Source organism: Myxine glutinosa, chromosome 10, assembly GCF_964187855.1.
Source record: "Myxine glutinosa chromosome 10, kmMyxGlut1.1, whole genome shotgun sequence".
Lineage (NCBI taxonomy): Eukaryota > Metazoa > Chordata > Myxini > Myxiniformes > Myxinidae > Myxine > Myxine glutinosa.
Genome location: NC_136270.1, coordinates 135,280,345 through 135,294,891, shown reverse-complemented (window position 1 = coordinate 135,294,891; position 14,547 = coordinate 135,280,345). Strand labels below are relative to the sequence as shown.

General features: G+C 44.4%; 1 protein-coding gene across 2 annotated transcripts in view; it reads left to right on the top strand.

Moving 5' to 3' along the window:
* Positions 1-14,547, top strand: part of LOC137433742 (myosin-7) — an 82,284-nt gene that overhangs the window by 55,406 nt on the left and 12,331 nt on the right. For both annotated transcript variants that reach the window (XM_068126017.2, XM_068126016.2), the window contains exons 26-41: positions 1,734-1,910; positions 4,093-4,238; positions 4,521-4,611; positions 4,708-5,097; positions 5,310-5,436; positions 6,429-6,547; positions 6,688-6,884; positions 7,016-7,365; positions 7,458-7,582; positions 7,680-7,795; positions 7,874-8,066; positions 8,331-8,534; positions 9,212-9,337; positions 11,735-11,905; positions 12,166-12,270; positions 12,483-12,578. In XM_068126017.2, coding sequence (XP_067982118.2) covers positions 1,734-1,910; positions 4,093-4,238; positions 4,521-4,611; positions 4,708-5,097; positions 5,310-5,436; positions 6,429-6,547; positions 6,688-6,884; positions 7,016-7,365; positions 7,458-7,582; positions 7,680-7,795; positions 7,874-8,066; positions 8,331-8,534; positions 9,212-9,337; positions 11,735-11,905; positions 12,166-12,270; positions 12,483-12,578 — 2,733 coding nt within the window. The remainder of the gene's footprint in view (positions 1-1,733; positions 1,911-4,092; positions 4,239-4,520; positions 4,612-4,707; positions 5,098-5,309; positions 5,437-6,428; positions 6,548-6,687; positions 6,885-7,015; positions 7,366-7,457; positions 7,583-7,679; positions 7,796-7,873; positions 8,067-8,330; positions 8,535-9,211; positions 9,338-11,734; positions 11,906-12,165; positions 12,271-12,482; positions 12,579-14,547) is intronic.

Sequence of the window (14,547 nt, the reverse complement as noted above, 5' to 3'; positions counted from 1 at the left end):
GAGTCAGGAGGGGTGATGGCGAGGACTACATGTGAGAGAGGAGGGGTGATGGTGAGGACTATGTGTGAGTCAGGAGGGGTGATGGCAAGGACTATGTGTGAGTCAGGAGGGGTGACTGGTGTTGGTGAGGACTATGTGTGCGTCAGGAGGGGTGATGGCAAGGACTATGTGTGAGTCAGGAGGGGTGATGGCGAGGACTACATGTGAGAGAGGAGGGGTGATGGCGAGGACTATGTGTGAGTCAGGAGGGATGACGGGTGATGGCAAGGACTATGTGTGAGTCAGGAGGGGTGACGGGTGATGACACGGACTATGTGTGAGTCAGGAGCGGTTATGGCAAGGACTATGTGTGAGTCAGGAGGGGTGACTGGTGATGGCGAGGACTATGTGTGCATCAGGGGGGGTGATTGCAAGGACTATGTACGCATCAGGAGGGGTGATGGCAAGGACTCTGTGTGAGTCAGGAGGGGTGATGGGTGATGGCAAGGACTATGTGTGAGTCAGGAGGGGTGATGGCGAGGACTACATGTGAGAGAGGAGGGGTGATGGCGAGGACTATGTGTGAGTCGGGAGGAGTGACGGGTGATGGCAAGGACTATGTGTGAATCTGGAGGGGTGATGGCGAGGATTATGTGTGAGTCAGGAGAGGTGACAGGTGATGGCAAGGACTACATGTGAGTCAGGAGGGGTGACGGGTGATGGCAAGGACTATGTGTGAGTCAGGAGGGGTGATGGCAAGGACTATGTGTGAGTCAGGAGGGGTGATGGTAAGGACTATGTGTGAGTCAGGAGGAGTGACTGGTGATGGTGAGCACTATGTGTGCATCACGGGGGGTGATGGCAAGGACTATGTGTGAGTCAGGAGGGGTGATGGGTGATGGCGAGGTCTATGCGTGAGTCAGGAGGGGTGATGTGGCTTTGCGATTGGATCAAGTGAAAGGAAAAGAAGACACAGCAAAGGATTGTATGAGAGAAAAAGGGGCAGATGTTTGAAAGTATGTGGATTATGGAACACATGAGTAAAAAGGAAGAATAATAAGGAGAAGAAGAGCACAAGTTCCTTACATGTTGGATGCATGGAGCATGGAACTGTTGAGTGTTAGTGAGACCTTCAGAGGAGGCTGGTGTTAGTAAGTGAAATAGAAGAATAGAATAAAGTATGGTATACTGTACATGGATGGGAGAAACAAGGAGCAACCGGATACGTAAAGATTTAGGAAGTAGTTGGATGTAACAAGCAAGGGAAAGAGGAGAAAAAGGGAGGAAACCTGCATGTATGAGGGTAGTGTTAGGTAGGGTTAATGGGGGGTAGACAACATCACGAGCAAGGATGGGGGATAACATAAGATGGTCATGCAACGCCAACTTGAAGCCTTGGAGGTTAGAGTGTGGGATTGAAGAGCCTCGGGAAGGAGGTTCCAGAAATGAGACAAAAGAAGAGTAAAAGAGTGATGGGCAGCAAGCATAGATTTTGGGAGCCTAATAAAGAGTGGGATACTAGCTTTATCACATATTTACACATCTTGTGAGCCTGACTTACCCCATTTGCGATTGCTCATTCAAGAATGGGAGCACAGGTATGATGGGCCAAATGGCCTTTTCGAATTTTCTAACTTCCTTTTCGACACGGAGTATCAAGTAAGGAACAAAAAGATTGGAATTCCTTTGCAGTTCTCTCCACACATAATAGGTTGCTGTTATTTAATTTCAGTGTTACACTCCTCCAATCACAGGTGAAGAATCTGACTGAGGAGATGGCCAACATGGACGAGACCATTGCCAAGCTTCTCAAAGAGAAGAAAGCTTTGCAGGAAGCACATCAGCAAACTCTGGATGACCTGCAGTCCGAGGAGGACAAAGTGAACTCGTTAACGAAAGCTAAAGCCAAGCTCGAACAGCAAGTTGACGATGTAAGAAAAGCAATATTGTAAGCAAGTAGACGATGTAAGAAAAGCAATATTGTAAGCAAGTAGGTGATGTAAGAAAAGCAATATTGTAAGCAGGTATACGATGTAAGAAAAGCAATCTTGTAAGCAAGTTGACGATGTAAGAAAAGCAATATTGTAAGCAAGTTGACAATGTAAAAAAAGCAATATTGTAAGCAAGTTGACAATGTTTTAAAAAGCAATATTGTAAGCAAGTTGACGTAAGAAAAAAGCAGTATTGTAAGCAAGTTGACGGGAAAAAACAATATTGTAAGCAAGTTGACGATGTAAAAAAAAAACCCCAACATTGTAAGCAAGTTGACAATTTAAGAAAAGCAATATTGTAAGCAAATTGATGATGTAAAAAAAAGCAATATTGCAGGCAATTCGACAATGTAAGAAAGGCAATATTGTAAGCAAGTTGACAATGTAATAAATGCAATATTGTAAGCAAGTTGACAATGTAAGAAAAGCAATATTGTAAGCAAGTTGACGATGTAAAAAAGCAATATTGTAAGCAAATTGACGTTAAAAAAAAAGAAAAAAAAAGCAATCTTGTAAGCAAGTTGACGATGTAAAAAAAAAAAAGCAATGTTGTAAGCAAGTTGACTATGTAAAAAAAAAGCCCACATTCTAAGCAAGTTGACAATTTAAGAAAAGCAATATTGTAAGCAAGTTGATGATGTAAAAAACGCAATATTGCCGGCAAGTCGACGATGTAAGAAAAGCAATACTGTAAGCAAGCTGACGATGTAAGAAAGGCAATGTTGTAAGAAAGTTGACAATGTAAGAAAGGCAATATTGTAAGCAAGTAGATGATGTAAGAAAAGCAATATTGTAAGAAAGTTGACAATGTAAGAAAAGCAATATTGTAAGCAAGTTGATGATGTAAAAAAAGCAATATTGCAGGCAAGTCGACGACGTAAGAAAAGCAATACTGTAAGCAAGTTTCCGATGTAAAAAAAAGCAATATTGCAGGCAAGTCAACGATGTAAGAAAAGCAATACTGTAAGCAAGTTTCCGATGTAAAAAAAAAAAAAGCAATATTGCAGGCAAGTCGACGATGTAAGAAAAGCAATACTGTAAGCAAGTCGACGATGTAAGAAAAGTAATACTGTAAGCAAGCCGACAATGTAAGAAAGGCAATATTGTAAGCAAGTTGACAATGTAAGAAAGGCAATATTGTACGCAAGTAGATGATGTAAGAAAAGCAATATTGTAAGAAAGTTGACAATGTAAGAAAAAGCAATATTGTAAGCAATTTGACGATGTAAAAAAAGCAATATTGCAGGCAAGTCGACGATGTAAGAAAAGCAATACTGTAAGCAAGCCGACGATGTAAGAAAGGCAATATTGTAAGCAAGTTGACAATGTAAGAAAGGCAATATTGTAAGCAAGTAGATGTAAGAAAAGCAATATTGTAAGAAAGTTGACAATGTAAGAAAAAGCAATATTGTAAGCAAGTTGACGATGTAAAAAAAGCAATATTGTAAGCAAGTTGACGATGTAAAAAAAGCAATATTGCAGGCAAGTCGACGATGTAAGAAAAGCAATACTGTAAGCAAGCCGACGATTTAAGAAAGGAAATATTGCAGGCAAGTCGACGATGTAAGAAAAGCAATACTGTAAGCAAGCCGACGATGTAAGAAAGGCAATATTGTAAGCAAGTTGACAATGTAAGAAAGGCAATATTGTACGCAAGTAGATGATGTAAGAAAAGCAATATTGTAAGAAAGTTGACAATGAAGAAAAAGCAATATTGTAAGCAAGTTGACGATGTAAAAAAAGCAATATTGCAGGCAAGTCGACGATGTAAGAAAAGCAATACTGTAAGCAAGCCGACGATGTAAGAAAGGCAATGTTGTAAGAAAGTTGACAATGTAAGAAAGGCAATATTGTAAGCAAGTAGATGATGTAAGAAAAGCAATATTGTAAGCAAGTAGACGATGTAAGAAAGGCAATATTGTAAGCAAGTTGATGATGTAAAAAAGGCAATATTGTAAGCAAGTAGACAATGTAAGAAAAAGCAATAATGTAAGCAAGTTGACGATGCAGGACCGTGATAAGAACAGATGAAATTGTCTATCGGTGTGCTTGTGAAATTTTCCATTTTGAGCTCGAAAATGGCATATTTCTTGTTGTAATGAAAATTTTGGTGTCCCTGCAGATTGAAGGCTCTTTGGAGCAAGAGAAGAAAATTCGAATGGACTTGGAACGTGCCAAGCGTAAATTAGAAGCCGATCTCAAGCTTGCACAAGAATCCATCATGGATTTGGAAAATGACAAACAACAAATAGAAGAAAAACTGAAAAAGTAAAGTTTATAGATCCAGATAACGACGAAACGTGCTGCAATATGGGCACATTGCTGTACATTCATTTGTCTCGATGGGATTGATGTCCACAGACTAGAATCTGTTCCAAATGCACACAATGGTCGTCCTAGTGCGTGAAAACAGGAATTATTTGCCAGATACTGTGTATGGGACAATGTCCCAAGCCAAGTGTATGTCCATGGGATAATATCATGATCTCAGTAGGTGTTCAGGGATTACAATCATCCATCATATTGCATGTTTCTTCCATGTCATCACAGGAAAGAGTTTGATACGTCGCAGCTCAATTCTAAATTAGAAGATGAACAGGTCCTCGTGGTACAACTGCATAAGAAAATTAAAGAATTACAGGTAAAAATAAAAACAAATTGCTCTTTGTCTTTTAAAGTTAAGGAATTATTGAATTATGTCCAGCGAAAAATGCTCAGCATCAGGCTTTCTCTCTAGGCTCGGATTGAGGAACTGGAGGAAGAGCTGGAGGCCGAACGAGCCGCCAGAGCGAAAGTTGAGAAGCAGCGAGGAGACGTGACACGGGAGCTGGAAGAGTTGAGCGAGCGGCTCGAGGAGGCCGGTGGAGCGACCGCAGCCCAGATTGAAATGAACAAGAAACGTGAGGCCGAGTTCATAAAAATGCGAAGAGACCTGGAGGAGGCCACGCTGCACCACGAGGCGACGACTGCCACGCTTCGCAAGAAGCACGCGGACGCCGCGGCGGAGCTTGCAGAACAGCTGGACAACCTGCAGCGTGTCAAGCAAAAGCTTGAGAAGGAGAAAAGCGAGTACAAGATGGAACTTGATGATCTTTCATCAAACATGGAGCAGATAACAAGGTCCAAGGTAAATAGTGATTCTTTGTAAGGAAGTAATTTTGATAAAGGAATCCAATATTGTCACCAAGAAGTTGCTTTATTATCAACTTATTCTCCTTATTATTCTTCCTTTTTACCCATGTGTTCCCTAATCCACATACTTTCAAACATCTGCCCCTTTTTCTATCATACAAGAAGTTGTATCTTGTTTATTTCTAAACATGATGTTTATTCACACAGGCAGGCACAGAAAAGCTCTGCCGAGGGTTTGAAGACCAACTCAATGAAGCAAAGTTGAAAGTAGATGAAATGACTCGGCAGTTAACCGACTTAACAACTCAGAAATCCAAGCTAGCTGCAGAGAATGGTAAGGCCTTTCTTTTTTCACTTATTGACGATGGCATAATATAAACCAACTACCAATTGACTCGGATTATCACTTAGCTTAAGGTAAGGGTAAATAAGCAGGGTAGGTAATCTGGCTAAACTACTACTATCCCTTTAATGGCCCCGAATAATCTCACCGTTGGGGTCGGACAAGGGGGAAGTTTGCCAGTCTAGGCCCGAGGTTCGACTGGAGCTGATTTCGCAGGACGTTATAACTTGGCAGGAAGTGCACTTGAAGGGTAGAAAATGTCCAGCATGATTCACATGGTGATAAATCTATATAATAATAGCGTAAGGACTCGACTTTGTTATCCCTTTTACGCCGCACCCAGTGACCCGATGCCCACGGCACTAATGGATTTACGATCTACGAACCGCGCTCTTTGTTTATCATGTACAGCCATACTCGAAAAATCTGAATTAGCCGACGTTGGGGCCCAAAAGCATCCGATTAACTGCCGATACAACGCCATCTTACGACACCATCGTATTGGCGTCTGCTGGGTGAAGGCGAAGCAAGCCGTCCGCTGATTGGACAGGCGAAGGCGACAGCAAGCCGTCCACTGAGTGGACAATCCCAGAGTGGTGCTATGCCGATTCCTATTACGAATCCATTCATTTTTCAAAAGTATATCGTAGCGTTGTCATTTAAGTAGATTGCAATAAATACGTTGTTCATATACGCACTCTTCATTCTCATCTTTCTTCCTAACTCTTACTCGGACAAGCAAATCCCCTAGGCCATCCATAATGGTACACTCTATCCATACACCACATCCTCCCTTCCGTGGATGTTCCACGGGTTTCGGCTAGTTACTATTAAAGGTACAAAATGTTATCTCTCTTACTTAGGGTACACTTTCAACTGAAATTTGTTTGTTACTAATTACTATACATACAATTATCATTGTGCAGTATTTTACATTTCCTTCTTATAGCCCCAAACATTACCTTGTTTCTTGCACCCTTGAGGCGAGTTTTCCAGAAGGCTTGAGGAAAGGGATTCTCTTATTACGCAGCTAAGTCGAGGGAAAACTTCCTTCACACAACAAGTGGAGGATCTGAAACGACAGCTTGAAGAAGAGACTAAGGTACCATGGAGCATGCGCTTGTTAGGAAAAACGTTGTCAGGCCTTCAGGGCGGCCATTTACAATCAGCCAAGTCTTCATTGGTCTCCCTCACCCTTCTTACCTTTTCTTTCTCTGTAATGCCCACCACCATCACCTGCAGGCCAAGAATGCGCTGGCTCATGCCCTCCAGGCAGCTCGACATGACTGTGACCTGCTGCGAGAACAGTTTGAGGAAGAGCTTGAAGCCAAGTCCGAGTTACAAAGAACCTTGTCCAAAGCCAATGCGGAGGTCGCTCACTGGAGGAGCAAGTACGAGACGGACGCCATTCAGCGCACTGAAGAATTGGAAGAAGCCAAGTAAGACAAACATCCCCCCTTTCTGACTCTCACTCCTTTCCCAAGTCTTACTGCATTACTTGAAGCAAGATATCTTATAAATACATCATCAAATACACCCAAATTATACAAAAACAAATACTCCTTTACAGGAAGAAGCTCACAGCTCATCTACAAGAGGCAGAGGAAGCAGTTGAAGCTGCAAACGCTAAGTGTTCATCCCTTGAGAAAACGAAGCACCGACTGCAGAATGAGATGGAAGATCTGGCAATTGATTTGGAGAGATCCAATGCGGCTGCAGCTGCCCTTGATAAGAAGCAGAGAAACTTTGACAAAATCCTCTCAGAGTGGAGGCTTAAATATGAGGAGACACAGGTCGAGTTAGAAGCCTCGCAGAAAGAATCCCGAAGCCTAAGCACCGAACTGTTCAAACTGAAGAACGCGTATGAAGAATCTCTGGATAACTTGGAAACCATGAAGCGAGAAAACAAAAACCTGCAAGGTTAGAATTCATCAATCATTAAAAACTAGCAACAACAACAATATTATAACAGGTGATGAATGCCAATCTGAGAACTTACTTTATGTTTGCAGATGAAATATCTGATCTTACGGAACAAATCGCTGAAATGGGGAAAAACATCCATGAAATTGAGAAGATGAAAAAGACCCTAGAGCACGAAAAGTTGGAGATGCAAGCTGCGCTGGATGAGGCGGAGGTGCGTATGGCATTCAAAGGTTTGATGAAACACTTTTAGGGGCTGTTACAAAACTTACGGAAGCCATTGAGGAATCTAAATACCAACTTCCTCGCAGGGAGCACTTGAACATGAAGAGAGCAAGACGCTGCGAGTTCAACTGGAGCTGACGCAGATCAAAGGTGACATCGACAGGAAGTTGACTGAAAAAGATGAAGAAATCGAAAACCTCAGGTGGGTTGCTTAAACTCAGTCTTTTTTGATGAGTGTCTGAGTCTTGATAAACCAGGTGATTCTGTTGCACTCAAACAGGAGGACCCACCAGAGAGCAATGGAATCGATGCAGGCGACGCTCGATGCCGAAGCCAGGAGTCGGAATGAAGCCGTCCGTTTGAAGAAGAAGATGGAAGGAGATCTGAATGAGATGGAGATTCAACTGAGCCATGCAAATAGGCAGGCTGCGGAATCACAAAAGCTCGTTCGGACCTTGCAGACACAGATCAAGGTACGGTCATCACACCAGCAACCTTCTTACCCTCGTTGGTCTATTTCTAGATGATCCTTCATAGGATCCTTTGTATCATATTCCTGTTCGTTATCCGATACGACCTCAGTGACATTTTTCCTTGTCTCATGTTTGACTGGATTACAAACAAACACACGAACAAAAACAATGATGATATGCCGGGAAATGACAACAACCTCAAGTTGCCCAGGACGGCCTTTATAAGCTCTTTTCATTCCTCGTCTCCCATTTTATCTTTTACAGGACATACAACTGCAGTTGGACGATGTGACGCATCAAAACAGCGACCTCAGAGAGCAAGCAGCTGTGGCAGAGCGTCGAAACAACCTCTTGCTCTCCGAGCTGGAAGAGCTTCGTGTAGGCCTCGAGCAGTCCGAGAAAAGCCGCAAACTCGCCGAGCAGGAGCTCATCGAGGCAACCGAAAGGGTTAGCCTCTTGCACTCGCAGGTACGTATAAAGCAGCACCTTTGCTTTTCACACGTGGAAGAAATCTGAAAAGAAGAAAATCTTTGATACTGCTGTGTAAAATTCCCTTAGCTGGAAACTTGTCGGGAAAAACCCGAGGAGATCGATGTAAAATTCCCTTAGCTGGAAACTTGTCGGGAAAAACCCGAGGAGATCGATGTAAAATTCCCTTAGCTGGAAACTTGTTGGGAAAAACCCGAGGAGATCGATGTTGTGAAACGTCGATCAGTCCGACGACTTGCGATCGCACAATGTTTGTTACGTTCACCACCTTCCTTTACATCCCTGTTGACTTTGTTCCCACGACTTGAGATCACACAATGTTGGCACAACGTTCACCACCTTCCTTTACATCCCTGTTGACTTTGTTCCCACGACTTGAGATCGCACAATGTTGGCACAACGTTCACCACCTTCCTTTACATCCCTGTTGACTTTGTTCCCACGACTTGAGATCGCACAATGTTGGCACAACGTTCACCACCTTCCTTTACATCCCTGTTGACTTTGTTCCCACGACTTGAGATCGCACAATGTTGGCACAACGTTCACCACCTTCCTTTACATCCCTGTTGACTTTGTTCCCACGACTTGAGATCGCACAATGTTGGCACAACGTTCACCACCTCCCTTTACATCCCTGTTGACTTTGTTCCCAGAACACCAGCCTCATAAATCAGAAGAAAAAACTGGAGACAGACATCACCCACATGCAGAGCGAGATGGAAGAATCCATCGAGGAATGCAGGAACGCTGAGGAGAAAGCACACAAAGCCATAACGGATGTGAGTGGATCACACTGCATGCACTATAAATAAATAAACAAATAAACAAACAAACAAACAAATAAATAAATAAATAAATAAATAAATCCAGGTTTCCTTACAAGGAACTCCAGTGCAGGATGCCATTAGCCCCATCAAGCTTGTGCAGTGGTTGTCAACCTATGGTTGTTTGTGTGTGCTCTGTCATGTTTAAATGCTAAACATTAAGCAAGGAAGCAGCGCGCACTATTTTAAAAGTCTATGGTACGACTCAGCCGTGCTTCAAACCACCAACCTCCCAGAATCAAAGCGGAGTACAATATGGTGTACTTCCTAAGGATACGCTTCCACAACATTGGGATGAACACAACGCACGGGAAGAATCAATAACTCATTAGGTGGCATGTTTGTGGGCTGCATGTGGGCCTGAGGTCAATTCCAATCAAGGCGACTTCAATTAAAACTGCCCTTCCGGTGCAGTGCGAGCTGAAGGTGCTGCATCATGGAGCACGTCCAGCTGTCCCATTGGCCATTTATAATCACATGGGCGTGCCCCATGACGTATCTTTCATAAGATAGTTATATTAGTATGGGTCATGATACCCTATCAAACAACATGCTGTGTTAAACAGGATAGGGATGTTGTTACTCCTAATGTAAACTGGTGAATGCATATGTTAAGTGAATGAACCACCAATCTAACTTTGGTAAGTTTTGGATTAGTTAGTTAATGGGAGGCTTTAGGTTTTATAACTTAAATAACTATACTAGTGCTACTTCCTAAATGGCCTCAATTGTCCCACTTCCTTGTGGGGTCGCCTGAGGCAGAGTTTTTGGCTTGAGGCTTTCATCAATCGGCCGGTTCGATGTTCAACTTATTTACCATGTTAACTTATTGTCCATCCAACGGATGTCTCACACATTGACGTCTCGCCATGCTTGCGACACACCAAGGTGGCACTTTATACCTGGGTGGAGAGTCTCACCAATGCCAGACAGATCAGAGGCGCATGCGCACACCTCCATGCTACCGTACTGGTCCTTTATAACTTAAGTCAATATTTTTGCTATTTTGCATGTCAATAGATAAATATACTAACATGTCAAAGCAACACAGATGTCATGGACCAAGTGCACTTGGAAGGTTAGGGTCCATAATCACACAATTGACCTCCCCAAAGCACAGACAATGACTGGCACTTCACCCCGAGGCAACTGAAAATGGCGACGCCATTGAAGGTTCCGGTTGGGTGGTGTGCTCCTACAACCCTGGATCAGCTGGCAAGACCAATCCATCACCGTTGTTTTAATTCAAGTTTTCCTTCTCGTATGTGGGTGGCCTTCATCATGGCTATTGAGGCCCACATCTCCGGAGTAGTCTGGTTGTAAGGCGCCAGAACCTCACCTTTCACACCTCTACCATTTGTTGAAACAGGCTCGGCATGAGAGGCCAGGCAGTAAGAGGCTGTTTGAGATAACGACGATAAGGGTTACCTTGTATGGGTGAGGTGCTCATTCCTTAACAATGCCCTGTTCGTTCCTTCGCAATGGCTTCGTAAGGCTTCTCAATGTCGGACCTCGGAGATTTACACATCAAGCGAAATGAAGACCTCTTTAATCAAGGTAGTGGATTAGCGGTTGAGATGGGCTGGACACTTGATGCGGATGGGGGAAGAGAGAACGGTAAAGAGAGCGGATAGGTTGAGGGAGCAAGGTAGGAGGAACAAGGTAGGTGGTTGAGATGGGAGGATTATGTGAAGTGGGATATCAATATGGTGGAGGTGGTTGGAGGGTGGAGACAGTTGGCTGAGGACTGAGGGGAGTGAAGGAGTCTCGTGGTCAAGGTGGGGCAGGAGCTTGGTACCCTTGGACCTCATCCATTATAAAGGGAAGAAAAGGAGAACAAGTCCCTATAGGTCAGTGCAGCATGTCTCTCTTACCCTCAAGGTACGATATTCCAGCAATCCCAGAACCAAAACCTGTGGGTCTCAGTGATGTTAAGTACACCACCTCAGGTCCACATGTTGCATTGACAGGAGATAATTTTGTGGGGGAAGTCCGAAAATCGGAATTCATGGGACTTACAAGGTAGCTGTGAATGTAAGTGGACATGTATACGCTGGTATCATGGACTCGTGGATTTACACACAAGTTGATGTCAACACCAGACTTGCTTGACAGTTTCAGATGATAAAGTCGACCTCAGAAGCAAGGCAAGAAACTGGTTGATGAGAAACAGAAACAAACAGGCCGCGCGTATACGAACTGAGCTAAAGCGCTCAAAACCAGGCAAAACCTAGCAAGAGAATGTTGTACATGATGACGTTAATACACCTCGTCGAGTAGAAGGACGAAAAATTCGGTTGCCTCCCTCGCAATGGTTTTAAATATGTAACTTTCTAAACTGATTGTTTTTAGGCGGCGATGATGGCGGAGGAGCTGAAGAAGGAACAGGACACAAGTTCACACCTGGAGAGGATGAAGAAGAACATGGAACAGACCCTGAAGGACCTGCAGATGCGCTTGGACGAGGCAGAGCAGATCGCTCTGAAAGGTGGAAAGAAACAAATTCAAAAACTGGAAGCCAAGGTGAGTGTAACAAAAAGCGCTTTCAATGACTCGTTTGTCTTTCATTTTCCGATAATCCTTGCGCAGGTATCTCTGTGGACCTTACGGTGGACATTCTTTGCCACATGTATTCTTTTTGATTGGACCTTTCTGTATAAAAATCTCACATTTTATTGGATTATGCTATCGTATTGAACTGTGGATTGGCGGTTGAGAATAAATGTGTATAAAACTATCCTATATAAAATATTTTCCGATAACACTCTCTCCAAACATCCAAGGTCCGTGAACTCGAATCCGAGCTGGAGAATGAACAGAGGCGAAGTGCGGAATCCCAGAAAGGAGCTCGCAAGTGTGAACGCCACATCAAGGAGATAACTTACCAGGTATATCCAACGATGATCAGAGATAACGAGCCTGACTAACTCACCAACCACCTTCCGTGGACACTCGGAAAGATCCCGGGTCTTCCGACGCCCAGGGACATCTCTGAACGCTGGGCACGGAAGCCCGTTGCTTGTGACGAATACAGACCGGAAATTCTAAAACAAAAATGCTTTCGTATTGACCTGCCGGTGGTTTTTTCTGTTTTTCACAGGCCGAGGAGGATCGCAAGAACCTGACCCGGATGCAGGAACTGATCGACAAGCTGCAGCTGAAAGTGAAGAGTTACAAGCGGCAAGCAGAGGAAGCTGTAAGTGGGGCAAACAGAATGAAATTAAATAATAGCGACTTTAATAGGAGCACTTGGGATTGAAAACGCAGAACTTCCGAAGCCGTCAGCGCTTCAGGTCTTGTTGCATCATTCGTAGATGTTATGTAAGACATTGCATCAGAGGATGCTGCAGATCAAGTGCTGCAGATCAAGTGCTGCAGATCAAGTTCTGCAGATGAAATGCTGCAGATCAAGTGCACACATACGTTTCAGCTTTGTCTGAATACAACCTTTGATCAAACCTTAAACTGCCAGACCGGTGTATCATCGGCTGTGCACTGCATCGATGAGTGCGCCATTTTTCCAGGAGAAACCTTACTCGCCAGCTGACCCATTTGCTAGCGGACGCCATTTTTTCAGAAGGAACCTTGCTCACTAGCTGACCCATTTGCTAGCGGACGCCATTTTTTCAGAAGGAACCTTGCTCACTAGCTGACCCATTTGCTAGCGGATGCCATTTTTCCAGGAGAAACCTTACTCGCCAGCTGACCCATTTGCTAGCGGACGCCATTTTTTCAGAAGGAACCTTGCTCACTAGCTGACCCATTTGCTAGCGGATGCCATTTTTCCAGGAGAAACCTTACTCGCCAGCTGACCCATTTGCTAGCGGATGCCATTTTTCCAGGAGAAACCTTACTCGCCAGCTGACCCATTTGCTAGCGGATGCCATTTTTCCAGGAGAAACCTTACTCGCCAGCTGACCCATTTGCTAGCGGACGCCATTTTTTCAGAAGTTACCTTACTCGCCAGCTGACCCATTTGCTAGCGGACGCCATTTTTTCAGAAGGAACCTTACTTGCCAGCTGACCCATTTGCTATCGGACGCCATTTTTTCAGAAGGAACCTTGCTCACTAGCTGACCCATTTGCTAGCGGATGCCATTTTTCCAGGAGAAACCTTACTCGCCAGCTGACCCATTTGCTAGCGGATGCCATTTTTCCAGGAGAAACCTTACTCGCCAGCTGACCCATTTGCTAGCGGACGCCATTTTTTCAGAAGTTACCTTACTCGCCAGCTGACCCATTTGCTAGCGGACGCCATTTTTTCAGAAGGAACCTTACTCGCCAGCTGACCCATTTGCTAGCGGATGCCATTTTTCCAGGAGAAACCTTACTCGCCAGCTGACCCATTTGCTAGCGGACGCCATTTTTTCAGAAGTTACCTTACTCGCCAGCTGACCCATTTGCTAGCGGACGCCATTTTTTCAGAAGGAACCTTACTCGCCAGCTGACCCATCTGCTAGCGGATGCCATTTTTCCAGGAGAAACCTTACTCGCCAGCTGACCCATTTGCTAGCGGATGCCATTTTTCCAGGAGAAACCTTACTCGCCAGCTGACCCATTTGCTAGTGGACGCCATTTTTTCAGAAGGTACCTTGCTCACCAGCTGACCCATTTGCTAGCGGATGCCATTTTTCCAGGAGAAACCTTACTCGCCAGCTGACACATTTGCTAGCGGACGCCATTTTTTCAGGGGACACCTTACTCGGCAGCTGACCCATTTGCTAGCGGACGCCATTTTTTCAGAAGTTACCTTACTCGCCAGCTGACCCATTTGCTAGCGGACGCCATTTTTTCAGAAGGAACCTTACTCGCCAGCTGACCCATTTGCTAGCGGATGCCATTTTTCCAGGAGAAACCTTACTCGCCAGCTGACCCATTTGCTAGCGGACGCCATTTTTTCAGAAGGAACCTTACTCGCCAGCTGACCCATTTGCTGGCAGACGCCATTTTTTCATAAGGAACCTTACTCGCCAGCTGACCCATTTGCTAGCGGACGCCATTTTTTCAGAAGGTACCTTACTCGCCAGCTGACCCATTTGCTAGCGGACGCCATTTTTTCAGAAGGTACCTTACTCGCCAGCTGACCCATTTGCTAGCGGACGCCATTTTTTCAGAAGTTAAGTTACCTTACTCGCCAGCTGACCCATTTGCTAGCGGACGCCATT